Source organism: Oncorhynchus keta, chromosome 22 (genome assembly GCF_023373465.1).
Source record: "Oncorhynchus keta strain PuntledgeMale-10-30-2019 chromosome 22, Oket_V2, whole genome shotgun sequence".
NCBI lineage: Eukaryota > Metazoa > Chordata > Actinopteri > Salmoniformes > Salmonidae > Oncorhynchus > Oncorhynchus keta.
The window spans coordinates 29,335,982-29,357,237 of record NC_068442.1 but is presented as its reverse complement, the minus strand read 5'-3'; the positions used below and the strand labels follow the sequence as shown (position 1 = coordinate 29,357,237).

Genomic DNA, 21,256 nt, shown 5'->3' with positions numbered 1-21,256 from the left:
TTGCAATAGTGTGTAGGAGGGAAATTCCTAGATGTGAGAATTGTGCAGGAGGGCATGAAACAGAGGAATGTGTAGTATCCGATGAAAACATTGTGTGTTAACTGTAGGGGTATCCATGGTGCATAGTGTTGGAGATCAGAAGTGTCCAAGGAGAGAATGGCAGGTTGAGGATCCGATAAAGGCCAAGTAGTGGAATAGTGGTGAGGTAATGCGTGTATGTTAGTTGGTAGGGCAATGTTTCTTCCCTTTTTTAATATATATATATGTGTGTGTTTTTTATTGAACCTTTATTTAACTAGGCAAGTCAGTTAAGAACAAATTCTTATTTACAATGACAGTCTACCCCAGCCAAACCCAGACGAGGCTGGGCCAATTGTGCGCTGCCTTATGAGACTCCCAATCACAGCCAGATGTGATACAGCCTGGATTCGAACCAGGGACTGTCGTGACACCTCTTGCACTGAGATGCAGTGCCTTAGACCACTTGAGAGCACAGGAGCCCTTTTCCAGTCATTTTTCCTTCCCTTTTTGTGTCACAAAGTGTAAAGAATTCACACTCCAGATCAGTAGACCGGAAACACAGGGCTTGATGACTTAAGAGGCCGTGACCAGTCTCACACTCCAGTGCAGTAGGTGGCGATGTATGCAGCTTTCAGTTGGTTGCGATCTGCCAATTCAAATTTAAAGAAGAAGAAGCCTGTGGCTGTGTTCGAGAGCATCAACACGACTGCCTATTGACTGATTTATAAATCACTTTGCGTCGTAAATAACGATTCATTATTATTTGTAGATCAGTCCGAATGTACCAAATGATACATTGCGGTTTTGATCCTTTCAAATACGGCCTGGTTATTTAACCTATGTTAGGGCGCACTGTTAGCTAGCAAGCCATCATTCGTCTATTTGGCAAGATACTTATTATTTTCCACGGTTTATTTAGAGGTATTCCCACTTGACGAAAGTGCAATGTCGTCGTGGGCACCAAGCGGCAGACGGCCTCAACCCAACCCAAATGGAGGGTAAGTGGCTAGCTAGCGTAGCTTGAATCAGCCTCATTCTTGCCTGATTAGCTAGCTAACTAGCTAGATATGAAACTACCTATAGCAGAAGTCATATCTGGAGCCTAACTAGCTTGCCAATTAACCGGATAACTATTGTATTGTGGGTGGGTGAGTAACGTTGTTTGCTTAGCTAGCTAACGCAGCTATCCACAAAGGAATGGCTAACGTTAGATGTTCAGAGTATGTGAGCAGAGTTGAGCGGTCGGAAATCGTTTTCCTACGGAACTCCACGTACTCTCCAGCGACACTGCTAAAAACTGCTCTTACACAGGGTGGAAAAAATATTGCCGCGCCAAATTCGCTCTTAAAATGTAAATCACAATTTAACCAACCCCCATCTATTTGTGTGGCTACATGGACCTACCATTTGGTTTTGAAGTATTGAAACCAACCCATATGATTTCAATGAAAATGTATTTTAATAAACATGAAAGGGTGACTTAGAAGCGTTGATCATTTCAAATAGGCTTGCTACTGTACATGTTTTGTTCAACAGTATATAAACATTCTAAATAAGTCGCGAGCCAGACAGGTAGCATAAGAAGGAACGGAAATTAATTTAGGCTATATTAGCCTATTTAACTTTTTTTTTCTTCATTTGCGAGTCCGACACACTAGACTGGCAGGAACATTAAGCTCAGCATTTAAACAACATTTTGTTGTATTATATTCTAAATTGCGTTTATAGGTGTTGACTTACTTATAATATATAATTCTAGATAATCCGGTGTTTGGCAGATAATGTTGGTTCGATGGCCGTCCGGCAAACTGCCAATATTTCCTCCAAACACCGGTTTCGAGGTCATTATTACATTTATACAAAGGTTACTAACATGTTCAAATAATGATTGACATATTTATATTAAACGTTATTTCATCCTTCCACGATATAGTCCCGACACAAATCTTGGTTTTACAATCAAGCCAACTGGTTCGTTCCATCGTTTGGGTCTTTGTGTGACAAAAAAAAAAGATACATGTCAAATAACACCATCTGACTTCTCAAATAAGCTTGTTGACCAATCAGGACCTGAATAGGACTGCACGTCACATAATCGTTTAACGCGTTCATCATTTTTTTTACGTAGTTATTACACACTGGTGTTTCATATGTCATAACGATTCGTCCATATGAATGTTATGATGCTGGTAAAGTTGTCTCGCGCACCTACAGTGCTGGCCATTAAAACATTTTTTTTTTTAAATAAGCTATCTAGCTCATGGATGAAAACAATGTCCTTCCCCAAAAAGATAGCAAAACATAATCTGTTTCAGTAGTAGTTAGCTAGCTTATATTATTATTATTACTAGCTAACAATATAGCTAGGTGTCATCATCTAAAATAACCCTAAATTATAAGACACTTCTTAGAAGCCAGCCACAATAAGTATTAGCCACAATAGTGGACTTTGCAGTTAGCCTTCAAAATATACGTATGCCATTGACAGTGATGCAAATTAATACAAGTAGTAGAATTATGCCATAATTGAATAAGTCATGCTAAACAAGTTTGGAATGTTATAAAATCAACAAAAGACAATAATTTGTTAATTTGACAAAAATCTGTTGAAATCACCCTGGATGTATTATACTTTAGAATTGCACTGGGGACATATTTATTTCACTGTACAGTCTTACCCCATGTCATTGATCCACAATCCATAGGTATCAGTCTACTCCGTGACACCCAGAGAACATTAGTGTCGTAGCTCTTATTGCGGGACTCTGAAACATCTGTGAATTGAGACACATTTATTATCAATTTATGTGTATTGAACACTATTCCTGAGGAAAACCAATTCTGCGTGGATGTTTTGGAGTCTGATAACTCTAAGGACGTTGGGGAAAAATATATTAGGTATTGAGTAGACTGATACCCCATTTCATTGATCCTCAACTCTTAGGTAAAACTGTACAGTGCAAAATGAATGTCAATAGACACAATAGGTTGACTGGGGTGTGATGTCCCACGATAAGAACTACAACGCTAATATTTACGTAAACTCTTCACAGTTGTGTTCTGTCTGTGTCACCGAGTAGACTAATACCTTGTTTAACCTTCTTTAACATTATCTAGTCTAAAAATGTCATGATTCCACTAATTGTGACCTTCTGCATCACTTTCAAAGAGGTACTTTTATTTTGAAGGCAAACCGCAAATTCCACTATTGTGTCTAATCCTTATTGTGGCTATTTTCACAACACATAAGCTGGTACATCGAGCCTCACTAGCCAGATGAAGCTAGCTGGCTGCTTATAATGCTTGCTTTGGGCAACAGGGTTAAGTTGCTGACTAGCTATTTATTTTCATCAACTGAAGTTCAATTTCAATGTGAACAACAAGTGGCAACCGAGCTAATACTTACTCACAAGGATTCCTAAATTGTTGCTAAGAATAATGAAAATGACTGCAGGTTCTACTGGTCATTGTTTTCTGGCAGGTTGTATTGGTGCTAGCTAGGTACCAAGCTAAAGCTAGCTACCCCAGAAGTTGTGGTCGAACAAATTATGCTTTATTATTGACGCAGTATTGTAAACACGTCGTTCGGGGCCAGTGTTTACATCTTTGCAGACTTTTTTTGTACAGCTTTGACAGTGCTACTGTATCTTTTTTGACACGCAAAGACCCAGACAATGTTCCATAGTATGTATGTCGTGAAGCTAATGGCAGTGACGCCAGTACTGTGTAACTCCGGTAGGGCAACATCTGAAAAGTAGCCCACTTGGTAGTGTGTACCAGTGCTCGACCAGTCGGCGAAAGCCAACGACAGAGGGCGGTTGATTGTCAAGGGAAATTAATTCCATTATCTTGGCTTTAATGGATTTAGCCTTTGTGTTGTCTCGCTGAAATGTTGTTGCTCTTTCAAATGACTGCTATATCCACACAGCAGACATTATGGGCTAGATTAGGAATGCTGTGTTGCACGTATAGTGCAACATTTTCCATGGTGTCAATACGTCATGTTATATAGGTATGCATGTCGGCTTTGACATCGGGGTGTTATAGACATCGGCCGATACCGATGTTGGCATTTTTTGCTAATTTCGTCCGATTCCGATATGTTCACCGATATATCGTGCATCCCTACTCGGTACACATGGGACAGAGACACAGCAAGATTTATACAAATCTCTGCTGTTAAACTAAATGTTAGTCTAAAGAAATGTGACAATGTCTAGATGTTTTATATAGTGGAGATCAAGTTTATAAATTGCTGGGCTGATGAGACAGTGGATTGCACAGTCAAATGGAACCGAGTAAATAGGAACTTTTACGTCAGATTTAGTTGGTGGTTACTTGTGGAATAGACACCAGCTGGAATGGGGTTTTAACCCATCAGCATTCAGGATTAGACCCACCGTTGTATAAGTAGAATTAAAGAGAATTCTAATGACAAATGCCTAACTAGGCTGTCTACAGTGCCTTTGAATTCACTTTTAGAAACACGGGTTTATATATATATATATATATAATAATATATATGCCATTTAGCAGACGCTTTTGGCTTCAGGCTCATGCAATGGTGCCTGGTGAGCAGGCCAGCAGCGGAGAATACTCTCTTTGCGCTTGTAGAGCCACTGGGGATGCTAAACACTCCTCGGGCCACTCTTGCTGGGCAGGGATGGGGAGTTTTTATTTTTCATAAAGTAAAATAAAAAAAATAAAAAAAATATATATATAGATAGGTAGATAGATAGATATAGCTAGGCCTAAAGTTTTTTTGTATTTTTTTAGGCAAAATGGCTCTATCAAAATGCAAAGCTCATTGAAAGATGTAATATGTCAGGCCTATTGGGTCTAAAATCAATGATTGCCTATTGTATAGAAAATAGAAAGAAAATGAGCTAAACTTTCAAGAGATCACATTTTTACTTATAAATACTTTGCTACAATGACACAGCCAGCTTACCCACCTTTTTTTATGTTAGCATGTGCACATAGTTCACATCATGCTTTCGGGATATGTCTTTTCAGATTCCACAATGATTCTTTAGTTGGTGACACTACATCACTGCACTCCCACTCTTGGTCCTCCTCATCTTTCTAAGTCACCTTGATTTTGCACCTGTGTTGCACCTGTTTCTTTATGAATATATTTATCTAACTCCATGACAGTAGCTAAAGCAAGGGGCTATAACGGCACACAAGTGGCCTACAAATGCATTCTGGGCCAGGCATGCCCTGAGCTTGTGAAGTGAACGGTACTGGAGCAGCAAGAAGTCCGACGCTCCAGCCTTTGGGGGGGGAAACTCGCTCTGCGCTCCAGTCAAATGGGTCAATCTCCATTCCTTGCTCCGCTCACGTACTTATGGCTGTGATGCTAATAGCTGGCTAACTGTAAATCTCCTTCAGCAGTGTTAAACCTCTTCGGCCTTTTCGAAGACCAGCACCATACCCCGTGAGAGAAGACCGGACCGACGACCACAAGGATTCTGAGAGGTAGTTAACAATGCAGCTAACAAAGGGTGGCTTTGTAAATTTTACTCTGGAGTGCTAGAGTACGCTCTGGGCATTTTGTAAATTCAGAATGTTGTCAGATTCTCTGTTTGTAAATTGAGTGTTTCACTCTCGGAGTGTTCCCAGTGCACACTCGACGCTCTGACGGGGGAGTAGGGTTGATCCGAGTTTTCTGACCTCACAACGGCAGTCAAGCACCCAAGCTAACTGGCTAAAGTTGTCTAGCTTGCTAGCTATATTCAGACACAAATGAGAGAACACCTCACCCTGACCATTTTACTCGCCCTAGCCAAGCTGGTTAGGCTGTTTTCATGTTAACTAGAGCGTTGGTGACTAACTGTGCTGCTAACAACAATTTATTTCCTTTTTGTTTCTGACTTTTACTGACACTGGTTATATTAGACGGGTGTTGTGCGTTTGTAAATTGATTAGTTAATCTGTGCTCTGACAGACTCAAACGAGACTTCTCTGAAATCAGATTAGATAGCCAGAGTGAATTTACGAACACACCCTAAATTAGCTAGCTAGTCTGCCAACATTCCTTGATTGACTGTTGATAAATGTTCATGGCAGGTTTTGAGGGTAGTGGACTAAACTCAACTCTACAGGACGTGTAAATGCAGGCTATTTTCTTTTTATTTACTTCGTTTTGTTTGATGTCGGAGCTCCAGTCCACCCACACTAGTTGCCGCTCAACTCCATCAGAAATTGTGGAGTGTAGTTGGCTAGTTCCGCGGATATCAGTCTGAAACAAGTCTCTGTAAAAAATAAAAAATATATATTTTTTAAAGACACGATAGTCTCTACAAGCAGAATGTTGAATAAATGATATTTACACTTCCATTACCGGTTGTGCATGCTGCTGGTCCGTCTGGCGGTAGGTGGAGTTAGGGTATCCACAGGAAAGTGTTGTTTACCCTACATTGCCGGTAGTTTCTGTCACTTGTATTTTCAATCTGTTGACGCATTGCATGTGATGCACAATATGTAAACAATATCCGAATGTCGTTGACCAATGCACTTTTCTAGCAATATTGGCCATATTGTGCAAGTGTTTGTCACCTGCAAATTGCATCATTATTGAAAATAAAAAACGGAAATACAAACTATACAGACCAGCGTACTGAAGGTCTGGTTGATAACAGTTCCCTGTGGATATTTTGTATCCAATTTACCTCCGACATGGGGGCAAAATCGGCAGACAACCGGTAAAGTAATTTGAAATTAAGTTTGTTTCAACATTCTGAATTTGAATGGGACAGTTGGGGAATGCTGAGCCTGCATGTTAGTGTGTAAGTATTTCACTGTAGTATTCTAAAAAGGCTAGTTTGAGGGTCATGATGCTGTGTGGTGAGGTGGCATGTCAAAACATGCAATCAAATGGTTTGTGAATATGTACCATAATCTGCTAATGCCAAATACTTGTTATGATGTCCGCTCCATCTGAAGAATAAAGTCGGCACACCTGTGTGTAGGGTGGAGAAAGGGGTGAACAAATGCTACAAAGCCTAGTGAGGTTTTTGTTGTGTTACTTTCAGTTATGAGGAGTTGGACCAACAGCATGACTACTCCGGTAACAACATGGACTATGAAGGATATCAACAAAATGGTAAGATCCCATTTCTCTTATGTGGTCTGTCAACTAAATACATTTATTTGCCAACAACCTGTTTAGAAAATGTCTTCTCTCCCTTCTCAGCTTCTCCCAAAGTTTACAATGCAGCTGACAAACGTAGCGCCCTCTACCAGCGGTTCTATAAGCAACTCCAGGAGAAGACACCTGCCGACTGTGTGGTTCTGTCTGTGAGCAACCAGAGCACGTGAGTAGCTCACCTTTAAGAAAATAGGGTATTTATGCGTTTTGGATTCTCCTTTCGGCAATATTTTCTATGCCCTTGTAAGGGGAGGTGCATGTGTGTTTCTCCAGGAGTGAGGATGGAGAATTCAGCAACTGTGGTGGTTGTCTGAAAAGGAATTAAAATACCCATACACCTGTTAGGGATGACTTGTGTGGGAATTTAACTGTAATTGCCAAGAAGAACTATGTATGAATGGCAACAACCTGGAAAAACTAAACTGAAGTCAATTGTAAGATTGACTGAGGTAAATGTAAAACTATTGTTTTAGCTTATCTAAACGGGCCAAATGCTACACCTGTTCTTTTTTTGTTTGTTTCTTACACACTTGCATAAACTTCCATACTACTCATGTCTGTCTCTCCAAGTTGGCTGAACATTTTTTTTAAATCTACTTGTAGAAAACAGTCCCCCTGTTTTATGAATCAGTCCCCCCCCTAAGACCTGTAGTAGTTTTTGTTTTCCTTGCAATCACTTATAAATGAGTTTCTTCACATGCAGGAATTCAAACTCTCTCTGCTTAAAAATATATAAATTGCACCATCCTCGGCTTAAAGGAGATTCACCATATCAACATCTCCTGTGAAGCCATATTTAGGTTCAAATTGCGCCCAGTTAATTCAACTTGAATAACTCTATTAGGGATTGTTCGATATACCATAATATGCTAACTTGATTTGTTGAAGATACATATTTGGTTGATTCTTGACATAACCATCAAAAACATGAATCCAGACATTCACCACAGACACTAAAGAACAATCAACAGAAACATAACACAATGTGTTATGAAAACAAAAAACCTCTTGGAGAACATCACTTTTTGTTGTAAACAGTCATGTAATGCGTTGTTCAAAGTGCACTCTCATTTCTTAATCTGATCATCATCGGTCTGACAGTGAATATTGTACGCACTTTTCTGGAATGTGTCACGTAATACATGTCATGTAATACATGTGTATTTAACTCTACTTTTCACCCGTTCATATATTTAATGAAATGGGATAGATGAGTTCGTCATCCAAACTCATGAAACGGAATGAAGCTTTTATATCCATCTCTGAAGAAAATGTAGAAGTTGTCCAGTTCTTGCAGCAATCGAAGAGACTGAAGGTCCATTGACCTCATGGGTTCACTCTGCCTTTTAAAAAATAAGTTCTGTTACAATGAAAGGCTAACTTGTTTTAATTTCATACTGTAAGTAGCCTGCTTTAGTACTGCTTTGGTAGCTACTTACACCTGTAAATAGTAGTAACAGGATGGAATTGCTGCCATTTTTAAATGATTGTATGCTCCCCATAAAACACTTGCCATGTCTACCCCTAGCAAACCTATTCAATTCCCTGCTCAAAAGTGTTGTTGCAACACTTGCATACAATGTTACATTTGAATATAGCCTACCAAAAAATGCCCAGTGTAGTAACACTAACACTATCGGCTGATCTTTTTCCCTTTTCTTCATAGTGTGCTATAAAGTTATGTTTTCTCAGTGTTATATAATGTAAACCCGGATGACCTATGCAACTTACATCTTTATACTGTTAACTCACGCTCATCTTGATCCTCGTGGACACGACACATTCGACTTACATCTTTATACTGTTAACTCACGCTCATCTTGATCCTCGTGGACACGACACATTCGACTTACATCTTTATACTGTTAACTCACGCTCATCTTGATCCTCGTGGACACGATACATTCGACTTACATCTTTATACTGTTAACTCACGCTCTATACTGTTAACTCACGCTCATCTTGATCCTCGTGGACACGACACATTCGACTTACATCTTTATACTGTTAACTCACGCTCATCTTGATCCTCGTGGACACTTACATCTTTATACTGTTAACTCACGCTCATCTTGATCCTCGTGGACACGATACATCTTTATCTTTATACTGTTAACTCACGCTCATCTTGATCCTTGACTTACATCTTTATACTGTTAACTGGACACGCTCATCTTGATCCTTCGACACATTCACATTATACAACTCATCTTTATACTGTTAACTCACGCTCATCTTGATCCTTGTGGACACGACACATTCGACTTACATCTTTATACTGTTAACTCACGCTCATCTTGATCCTTGTGGACACGACACATTCGACTTACATCTTTATACTGTTAACTCACGCTCATCTTGATCCTCGTGGACACGATACATCTTTATACTGTTAACTCACGCTATCTTGATCTTTATACATCTTTATACTGTTAACTCACGCTCATCTTGATCCTCGTGATCCTCGGACACGACACATTCGACTTACATCTTTATACTGTTAACTCACGCTCATCTTGATCCTCGTGGACACGACACATTCGACTTACATCTTTATACTGTTAACTCACGCTCATCTTGATCCTTGTGGACACGACACATTCGACTTACATCTTTATACTGTTAACTCACGCTCATCTTGATCCTTGTGGACACGACACATTCGACTTACATCTTTATACTGTTAACTCACGCTCATCTTGATCCTCGTGGACACGACACATTCGACTTACATCTTTATACTGTTAACTCACGCTCATCTTGATCCTTGTGGACACGACACATTCGACTTACATCTTTATACTGTTAACTCACGCTCATCTTGATCCTTGTGGACACGACACATTCGACTTACATCTTTATACTGTTAACTCACGCTCATCTTGATCCTTGTGGACACGACACATTCGACTTACATCTTTATACTGTTAACTCACGCTCATCTTGATCCTCGTGGACACGATACATTCGACTTACATCTTTATACTGTTAACTCACGCTCATCTTGATCCTCGTGGACACGACACATTCGACTTACATTGTTAACTCACGATCTTGATCCTTGTGGACACGACACATCTTTATACTGTTAACTCACGCTCATCTTGATCCTCGTGGACACGACACATTCGACTTACATCTTTATACTGTTAACTCACGCTCATCTTGATCCTTGTGGACACGACACATTCGACTTACATCTTTATACTGTTAACTCACGCTCATCTTGATCCTCGTGGACACGATACATTCGACTTACATCTTTATACTGTTAACTCACGCTCATCTTGATCCTCGTGGACACGACACATTCGACTTACATCTTTATACTGTTAACTCACGCTCATCTTGATCCTCGTGGACACGACACATTCGACTTACATCTTTATACTGTTAACTCACGCTCATCTTGATCCTCGTGGACACGACACATTCGACTTCCGTCTTTTGAAATGCTCACCCCTGCCTAAACGTATTGCTGATACTTTCTCTGAGAAGAAAAGACCTACAAACTAAAAACTGATGCCAAAAGATGCTGTTTTGTGGAGAAATTGAATAAGTGCCGTGTTAATTGACAGTAGTGTTTTTACTGAAGCAGCGTTTTAAACATTCATCACAAGTGTTATGATGTGTACCTGTTGTGGGCTTTGAGACATCACTGTCCCACCTTCCTCAACATATTGTATGTTACACACACAGTAGTGACTGTAGGTTCAATGAAGATTGTCACTGGTCAATACTGTTCATGCTCTTTCAATACTGTAGATTTATTTATGTTTATAAGCATATTTAAATACAAAATGCACATCAACAGAAAGAACTCACAGCAGGCTGGATTTAATCACCTTATCACATACATTTTTATAATATTAGGCCTATCGATATTAGGCTTGGGCGGTATCCAGATTTTCATATTGCCATACCTTCCCTTCTCTCATCCTGTGATTTACGGTATTACCGGCATAGCACACAAGGGGGTGCTAAAATCACAAGAGAAGCTCATTGGGCCTCAGTTACCAGACTACTAAAAATTTGCACAAACTAATAGCGAAATCACATAAGACGCTTTTAGTATATGCTAACGAGCGAAAAATGAACAAACTAATTGCAAATCCAGCACAGTTATACAAGCATAGCTCATAGCTACAGAATGTCAATTTCGGAGAGTGTTGACATTTACAAGCAAAAGTGAACAAGATACATTGTTCAAATGAACAAAGTTGTGATACATGCTTTTCTGAAGGGAGAGCAGCATGTGTACACGGAGCACAGGGGAGAAGAACGCAGGAGAAAAGCTATTGGGAAGCACAGGGGAAAAACAGCAACTGTACAGAACTCATCCAGAGCTCTGACTACTGACAGAAAGCTTTTTATAAGATACAGTGCCTTGCGTAAGTATTCGGCCCCCTTGAACTTTGCGACCTTTTGCCACATTTCAGGCTTCAAACATAAAGATATAAAACTGTATTTTTTTGTGACGAATCAACAACAAGTTCGACACAATCATGAAGTGGAATGACATTTATTGGATATTTCAAACTTTTTTTAACAAATCAAAAACTGAAAAATTCAGTGCAGCAAACTCTCTCCAGAAGTTCAGTGAGGATCTCTGAATGATCCAATGCTGACCTAAATGACTAATGATGATAAATACAATCCACCTGTGTGTAATCAAGTCTCCGTATGAATGCACCTGCACTGTGATAGTCTCAGAGGTCCGTTAAAAGCGCAGAGAGCATCATGAAGAACAAGGAACGCACCAGGCAGGTCCGAGATACTGTTGTGAAGAAGTTTAAAGTCGGATTTGGATACAAAAAGATTTCCCAAGCTTTAAACATCCCAAGGAGCACTGTGCAAGCGATAATATTGAAATGGAAGGAGTATCAGACCACTGCAAATCTACCAAGACCTGGCTGTCGCTCTAAACTTTCAGCTCATACAAGGAGAAGACTGATCAGAGATGCAGCCAAGAGGCCCATGATCACTCTGGATGAACTGCAGAGATCTACAGCTGAGGTGGGAGACTCTGTCCATAGGAGAACAATCAGTCGTATATTGCACAAACCTGGCCTTTATGGAAGAGTGGCAAGAAGAAAGCCATTTCTTAAAGATATCCATAAAAAGTGTTGTTTAAAGTTTGCCACAAGCCACCTGGGAGACACACCAAACATGTGGAAGAAGATGCTCTGGTCAGATGAAACCAAAATTGAACTTTTTGGCAACAATGCAAAACGTTATGTTTGGCGTAAAAGCAACACAGCTAATCACCCTGAACACACCATCCCCACTGTCAAACATGGTGGTGGCAGCATCATGGTTTGGGCCTGCTTTTCTTCAGCAGGGACAGGGAAGATGGTTAAAATTGATGGGAAGATGGATGGAGCCAAATACAGGACCATTCTGGAAGAAAACCTGATGGAGTCTGCAAAAGACCTGAGACTGGGGCGGAGATTTGTCTTCCAACAAGACCATGATCAAAACATAAAGCAAAATCTACAATGGAATGGTTCAAAAATAAACATATCCAGGTGTTAGAATGGCCAAGTCAAAGTCCATACCTGAATCCAATCGAGAATCTGTGGAAAGAACTGAAAACTGCTGTTCACAAATGCTCTCCATCCAACCTCACTGAGCTCGAGCTGTTTTGCAAGGAGGAATGGGAAAAAATTTCAGTCTCTCGATGTGCAAAACTGATAGACATACCCCAAGCGACTTACAGCTGTAATCGCAGCAAAAGGTGGCGCTACAAAGTATTAACTTAAGGGGGCTGAATAATTTTGCACGCCTAATTTTTCAGTTTTTGATTTGTTAAAAAAGTTTGAAATATCCAATAAATGTTGTTCCACTTCATGATTGTGTCCCACTTGTTGTTGATTCTTCACAAAAAAATACAGTTTTATCTTTGTTTGAAGCCTGAAATGTGGCAAAAGGTCGCAAAGTTCAAGGGGGCCGAATACTTTCGCAAGGCACTGTATCTGATGTTAAACATTTACTAGTGAATTGCATAGAAGTGTAACTTCACCTCGTGTGCTGCACAACAGAGACTCACCGATATAGAAAGCTATGGACTCACGAGCTCCCATTGTGCTATTTACAAACACATGACTAGATCAACTTTTCTGGGGACGTATGGTAAGCTTCATAATGTGACAGCTGAAATGATGAACGCATTCTGCTTTATCTCCTAAAGTATTGTACAAGTTGACTGCAGCTATTAACAAACAAAAGTACCTACAAATATTCAAACGTATTGATATCGCATGTTTTTTTTCCAAATACCCCCAGTATACGGTATACCGCCCAAGCCTAATGGATATACCAGGTTATCCTGCTCTTCACTGGTCACTTAACTACACCTTGATACACACCTTGATAGGAGTTGTGATTCAGTTGAGGTGTCTTTGTGGTTGATTGAAGCCAGGCCTGGACATGCTGCCACAGCACAGCGGTGCTGCTCTCCTCTCACACGACATGCCTGCGCACCCCTCGTTTGTGTGCAGAAGTCAATAACCAGCTTTCTTCTCTTCTTTCAAAGGGATTACCCCAAATCTATAGGCCACTGTTTGCAGGACCGTGGCCTCTCGGTGGAAATGATTTACCTGCAGGCGGAGTCGGGCCTGACCCGGGCCCTACAAGATGTCCGCTCCGACGGTTCCCCCTTATGTATTCTCGTCGAACAGACTAACGTAGCTCTGTCCTCGTGCACAGTAATCATATTTTCAGAATCCCTCAAAAGTAAGTCCCCCACAGTCACCTGGCCCCTTCTAACTAAACCATTAAAAATGTATCTCTAAAAGAGCAACAATACCAAGTCTCACACTCCTGATAAAACCTATTTTAAATTAGATCATTTAAGGGTGATATATAATATTAGGCCTATGGTGATTTTAGTTTAATTCTGGAGTTGAGAACTCAGCAGTTCACATTGGACCCCCTCATCAGAGGCTCTCACATTTAAACTTAATATTAATTTAGGTTTGAAATAATACTGACATATATACAGTACCAGCAATGGACACACACACATTCAAGGGTTTTTGTTAATTTTGACTATTTTCTACATTGTATAATAATAGTGAAGACCACTATGAAAAAACATATGGAATCATGTAGTAACCAAAAAAGTGGGAATCAAATCAAAATATATTTGAGATTCTTCAAAGTAGCCACCCTTTGCCTTGATGACAGCTTTGCACACGCTTTGAATTCTTTCAACCAGCTTCATAAGGTAGTCACCGGGAATGAATTTCAATGAACAGGTGTGCCTTGTTAATTTATGGAATTTCTTCCTTAATGCGTTTGAGCCAATCAGTTGTGTTGTGACAAGGTATGGGGTGTTATACAGAAGATAGTCCTATTTGGTAAAACACCACATCCATATTATTGCAAGAACAGCTTCAATAAGCAAAGAGAAATTAGTCTGTCATTTCTTGAAGATATGAAGGTCAGTCAATCCAGAATATTTCAAGAACTTTAAAAGTTTCTTCACGTGCAGTCGCAAAAACCATCAAGCGCTATGATGAAACTCTCATGAAGACCGTCACAGGAAAGTAAGACCCAGAGTTACCTCTGTTGCAGAGGATAAGTTCATTAGTTACCAGCCTCAGAAATTGCAGCCCAAATAAATGCTTCACAGAGTTCAAGTAACAGACACATCTCAGCATCAACTGTTCAGAGGAGATTGCGTGAATCAGGCCTTCATGGTCGAATTGCTGCAAAGAAACCACTACTAAAGGAAACCAATAACGAGAAGATACTTGCTTGGGCCAAGAAACACGAGCAGTGGACATTAGCCCGGTGAAAATTTGGCCTTTGGTCTGATGAGTCCAAAATTTGAGATATTTGGTACCAACCGCCGTGTCTTTGAGATGCAGAGTAGGTGAACGGATGATATCTGCATGTGTGGTTCCCACCTTGAAGCGTGGAGGAGGTGTGATGGTGTGGGGTGCTTTGCTGGTGACACGGTCTGTGATTTATATAGAATTCAAGGCACACTCAACCAGCATGGCTACCACAGCATTCTGCAGCGATACACCGTCCCATCTGGTTTGGGCTTAGTGGGACTATGATTTGTTTTTCAATGGGATGTTGACCCATCACACCTCCAGGCTGTGTACGGGCTATATGACCAGAAGGAGAGCGATGGAGATGACCTGGCCTCCACAATCACCCAACCTCAACCCAATTGAGATGGTTTGGGATTAGTTGGACCGCAGAGTGAAGGAAAAGCAGCCAACAAGTGCTCAGCATATGTGGGAACTCCTTCAAGACTGTTGGAAAAGCATTCCAGGTGACGCTGATTGAGAGAATGCCAAGAGTGCAAAGCTTTCATCAAGGCAAAGGATGGCTACTTTGAAGAACCTCAAATATAAAATATATTTAGATTTCTTTAACACTTTGTTGGTTACTATATGATTCCATATGTGGTGTTTCATATTTTTGATATCTTCACTATTATTATACAATGTAGAAAATAGTAAAAATTAAGAAACACTTGAATGAGTAGGTGTGTCAACTTTTGACTTGTACTCTATGCACATATCAGTCACACTAGAAAAAGTATTAATTGCTTGATATAAATCCTCAGGAAATGTCAAACTAGCAGATGACAAAAAAAAAATTGTATTATTTATATATATTTTTAACATTTAATATCTTTTCAAACTACTATTGAATAGCTTCTTAAAGGTGTACTATGCAGCATTTTAAATCAGGCTTAATACCCATGCCAATATATCCTCCAAACCACGGCTTCTCAGGCATTATCACTTAAATCATTTTGATTTCGGGGGAATAAGACTTCAAAATACCTGAAATGAATGAGTACAATTTATATATTTTTTTGTAAAAGAAGCAGTATTGTTGTTCGTACCTCTGAGAACGAGAACCAATCATGCAACAGGAAGAAGCTGTTTGTGTACATTGAGGGCAGTGAACAAGCAACTTTACAGCTTCAAATGATGTTCAAAAAATGTTTTTGTCTCAATTGTGTATTACTTTAATTTGACCTATCCTAGACATGTAGGATATATCATGTAAATTATATAGCCTACGGCATTTATATCAATAATGGTAGTATCTAAATCATAACAGCTAAATCATGAACAGGGCATATGCTTGTATTTCTTTAAATATTATCAACAAATACTATTTAATAAGTAAAATTGTTATTGTACTGTTATTTAATATGACATTTTTCCCTGTTCAGCACATGTGTGGTTGTGGACCTATATAATATTAAAAATGTTCTCTGGAACTGAAGTACATAATCCTCAACTCTCAAATGATCCTCAAAGATGCCTTTCCTTAATCCACATAAAATTTTATCCTTGAAGCGATACTGCATGTCATGCAAAATCTGTATAGTGAAATAATACTGTGTAGTTAGATAACTAACCTTTTTCAACTTTTATGCATAATTACATACCAAAAAATACATATTTGCTGTACATCAAAGTAACATTCACCTTATCAAATATATAATACCAGTATTCAAAGTATATGTATTAAAAACATTGTTTAAAATGTGTTAATTTATTACTGATTATTACATATTAATGCAATATGAACTGTTTTCAACACAAATGGCATTGCATTTTCACTCAACCCCAAAGTAAAACCCCATATCAAAAGAAACTTGTCTGAAAGAAGTGGGACATATCAGAGCAAGACCTCCTGTATGATTAACTTATATAATGTGTTAACTTTTAACCTTCAAACCCCTCTACTAGTCCACCGCAACATGCCCAAGGACCATGCCATGGACTTTGTGATGGCGGAATATGGCCGTGGGCTTGGGGAGCGGACGCAGCAGAAGGACCCTGCAGAAACAGGGGCGCGGGCGGCCGAGCTGGTGGATGACTACCTGGAGAGAGAGAAAGTGGAGAGGCATGCTGTGCCCTCTGACACTCGCCAGCTGCTCTTCTTCCTGGCCGAGGGAGTTCACCTGTACCCCGAGGAGCTGAGTACCATCGCGGAGTATCTTCGCAACCGCCAGGACCATCTGCAAGGTGCAGCCACACAACCATAGTGTCCATAGTCTTTATGCACAGTACAAGCTTTTTATTTAGGACAGCAAATTAAATCTCCTTTTTTCCCCTAAGAATTTGTGATTGTTCGTTGTCTCTAACTACACCATACATTGCAATTTGTTAATGGAAATACAGGATTCTTAGATACTAAAGTGACAATGCTGAGTTATAATTTGTCTATTTTTAGGATGTTATACACTCCTATAAAGGGTTCTTCTAATGTTTTCTCTTTCCCAGCCACGTCTGAGACAGGTGATGGCCCCCGGCCTGAGAGGAAGAAGATGTTGCCTCCTGGTTTAGGTAAACCTCCACCGCTGCTACCCACCCCCTCAGGCCCTCATGGCAGAGAGCCACCCCCTGGGATGGGAGAGCACCCTGTCACCCCCCTCATGACTCCAGGTGAGTTACCATTCTCGAAAATAGAAATGTTCTGCAGGGCAGATGGGATCGATATCAGATGGGAATGTTAAAATCAATCACTCATGAGTCACTTGTTATGGCTATGCTTGTATATGTAAGTGTTGACAGTCTCTCTGATCTGTTTTCTTAGGCTCATACCCCAAGACCAAGCCCCCTCCACTGCTGTCCATGCACCAGGGACAGGGGCTACCTCATCGTCCCACTCATGGCCCCCACGGTCCACTACCTCGAGGACCCCCACACCACCATGGGCCCCCTCCCCCCCGAGGGCCTCCTCCCTCCCGTGGTCTTCCGCAGAGTGGCCCCATGCCCCCACACGGCCCCAGAGGAGCCCCACCATCACTGAAGAGCCTTCACATGGGACCCCAGCCTGGGCTGCTCCCCTGTCCAGGTTAGTCACATGCTTTACTGTTCTACTATTTCATGCCCTTCACGTGTCATCTTAGGTTAGGCTCACTAAGAGCCTTGGACAGAGCATCGGTGTACTTAAAAGCAGCGGGTGGCAGTCCTATTGCCTCGGACCACAAAACATCAGACATTATTTTAATTTCCCAATGCTTCTACATGTTGAATTGTCACTGTTCTTCAACACCAAGCACGTTGTTGACGGTACGGCCAACGTGTGTTCTAGAGTTTTCCCTCTTGTCGTCTTAGGCAGGGTTCAGCAACACATTACAGTACAATACAACAGTAGCATTTCTATAACATGTCAATATCCACAAAACTATTGTACATTTAATCCAATCATGTTCCTGTCTCCTGTCTGATCAGGTGGTCTGCCTCCACACCCTAATACACCCAGGCGCTGAGAGAAGAACACCTCTAGACCACCATGGACAGACAGCAGAAAGCATTAGCGCTGATCAGGAAACACTGTCATACTGGCCTGAGGAGTGGGATCTCCTTCAGCTCAGTGCCCTGCTGCTGCTCTCTCAGGACCCCACACTACCACTCCTCATCTCAGAGCCCTGTATAGATAGTCTCTGTCTCTGCATCCATAGTTTAGCAAGCTGAAATGGAATGTTGGTTTTATTTGACTATTTGGGAGTTCAGAGCTCAATTTTTATGAGTGTTTGAGTTGACCCACAACGATGTTCAGGAGCCAAGTCAGAACAAATGACTTTTTTTTTATTGCATTCTCAAATTCTTTGTTTTTTTCATTTATCTGTTATTAGTTTTTATCTGAAAATTGGCTATCAAATATTACAATAAACAATAGATTAAAGGCAAATCAATCTCATATCTTTTGCGATCATCTCATCACACTCAATGGTCTGTCTTTGGATTTTTCCAAGGAGGAGGATATGATGCCAGTATGCGATCAACTTAAGAACATAGTAAGAAATTCATGGTAAAGTCTGCACCTGTTGTATTTGGCGCATGTGACAAATATAATGACATTTTAATCTTGTGATAAATATGAAGGTGATATGTTCAGGAGCAGGTCTGAGCATTTGGTTATCAACTTCAATATTTATTTAGTTAACTAAGTAAATTGGTAATGATACTGGAGTAAAATTAGCTAGTTAACAAGAACAGAACTCAGTTTCTTAGGCTCTATTTTAAAATATTTTCTACAGGTGTTTTATTAGAATAAAACATTCCATTGTAGCTTTTTAAGTTGGCGGTCTGAGAGAAATTAATGCTGTTTTAGAGAACTTAATGTTAATTCCTTTTTCTGTGTTATCTCCCATGATCAAATAAAAAATGTAGCACCAACCATCACTCAGTGTTTAGGACAGTATAAAAGGTGTGACTAAACCGTTTCTGGCATCTGTTTCCTATTGGGAACCCTCAGTATAATGTGCCCATGAAAATTAAGAAGTTATTGTGGAGATTATTTTTTTTACATACACAGTATTATATAAAACATGAGATACTGTGTGTATCTAAGCCAACCTTGGCAGTGGTCTGATGTAACTTCAGACAATTTGTAGTACTTATCACTAGATGGTGCTATAGATCCATTCAACTATCATTATCTTTGAAACCATTGCATCGCCAATTTTATTTGACCTTTATTTAGCTAGGCAAGTCAGTTAAGAACAAATTCTTAAATTCTTATTTTCAATGACAGCCTAGGAAGAGTGGGTTAACTGCCTGTTCAGGGGCAGAACGTCAGCTCGGGGATTCGAACTTGCAACCTTCCGGTTACTAGTCCAACACTAACCACTAGGCTACCCTGCCAATATCAAATGTGTTGTCTTCTCTGACATTTAAAGGCTGCAATCAATTTATTTGAATCGGATGTCCCAGTTATGTTTTCATTGTTTTTGCCACAAGCCTGTAATGTTGTTTTGCATGAGATTGTTTCCTTAGTAATTTCTTATTCTGTGTCAGTTTAAGCGAACAAAGCACTTCACTGAATTGATTATTAAGATTAAAGGAAATAATCTTGTTACTGAAAGTGTTCTGAGACAGATAAAGGTGCCAGACTTTTTGAAAATGAAATCAATTCCTCTTGAATTCAATTTTCATCCATTTCATATTGCGCTTCAAGTCAAAGAGTACACCATTGAGTTTTCTATGTGGGCATACGCAATAGATGTCTAATAACAGTAGTGGTGGCTCTATTCAAAGTTTGAAACAAATAACTATTTTCAGAGAAATGGCTGATATCCTACAACAATGCTGAGAAAGAAAGACCTTGTCGGCTAAGATTCAGACAGTATATGTATTTCCAGTACATTGTCGATTGTACAATGCTTGCAAAGTGAAAATCAAATATCTATCCTGTTTGTTTTGTCCTTTGGCAGTGTGTGTCTTACAGGATGCATACATCAAATCAAAGTTGATTGGTCGTGTACACAGTATAGCAGACTTAGTGCAGCCAAATGCTTATGTTACTAACTCCTAACAATGCAGGAAAATGTCAAACGGTACATAATTATTTCTGTTTTGAAATGTCGGAACAAATCCAATTAATTCGATCATGTTTTAGTTGTGTTAGTATGTGGTTGTGTTAGGTGATTGTGATGTAGTGTTCTGTTTAGGAGTGAGTGTGGCATACAGTCACTGTGAGTGGGTGGACGTGTGTGGTCAGGCATGTTCTCCAGTTGTTTTTGTCTCCCAACTCCTGATCACAGGCCCTCGGCTGCAGCTGTGAAGAATCCATCGACTCTCAAAGTAATGGAGAACTGTTTATGCTTCATTTCACCAGCTGAGAAATGTTGATTGAAGCTTTGTGGGAGAAGGGAAAAACAACATCCTATAAATCAGTTGAATGGCTAGACTGAAACATGGATAATCAGACAGACAGAATGTATTCAAACGGTTGATCTGTCAATCTTTTTGCACACATACCGAGAACTTCTTACCTATGTCTTTACACATGTAGCCTATGTACAGTAAGTAATCACGTTGAGAAAACTTAGATGCACAGCAACACCGCCCTCCCGTAAAGCCTTATATGTTTCTTTCTACTTCTGCGTTAGCTTCACAATTGGATATCAATCAAAATGTATCACTATGGCTATTCCTGGCACCACTGTGTCAGAATTCACAGGATCTGATCTGGCATTGGCTCTTAATGGGACTTGTTTCTAAATTACCTTAACCCCAAACTGGGCCTGTGTGTGCTGCTGAGAATGAGATCTTCATTAGGATCCTCCAGCTCTGACCCCCCCATCGC

The 21,256-nt window shown here is 40.1% G+C and overlaps 1 protein-coding gene across 2 annotated transcripts; it reads left to right on the top strand.

The window, feature by feature from the left end:
- Positions 1-756: 756 nt before the first annotated feature.
- LOC118371467 (nuclear receptor coactivator 5-like) lies at positions 757-20,026 on the top strand. 2 transcript variants are annotated; one of them, XM_035756906.2, is made up of 9 exons: positions 757-1,019; positions 5,416-5,502; positions 7,059-7,129; positions 7,220-7,340; positions 13,710-13,909; positions 16,906-17,184; positions 17,443-17,604; positions 17,756-18,016; positions 18,397-20,026. In XM_035756906.2, the coding sequence occupies exons 1-9, from the start codon at positions 967-969 to the stop codon at positions 18,432-18,434; spliced, it is 1,272 nt and encodes a 423-aa protein (XP_035612799.1). In that variant the 5' UTR covers positions 757-966; the 3' UTR covers positions 18,435-20,026. The 2 variants fall into 2 exon arrangements, with proteins under 2 accessions (XP_035612799.1, XP_035612800.1); XM_035756907.2 differs by having other exon boundaries at positions 758-1,019; positions 5,419-5,502.
- Positions 20,027-21,256: the final 1,230 nt, after the last annotated feature.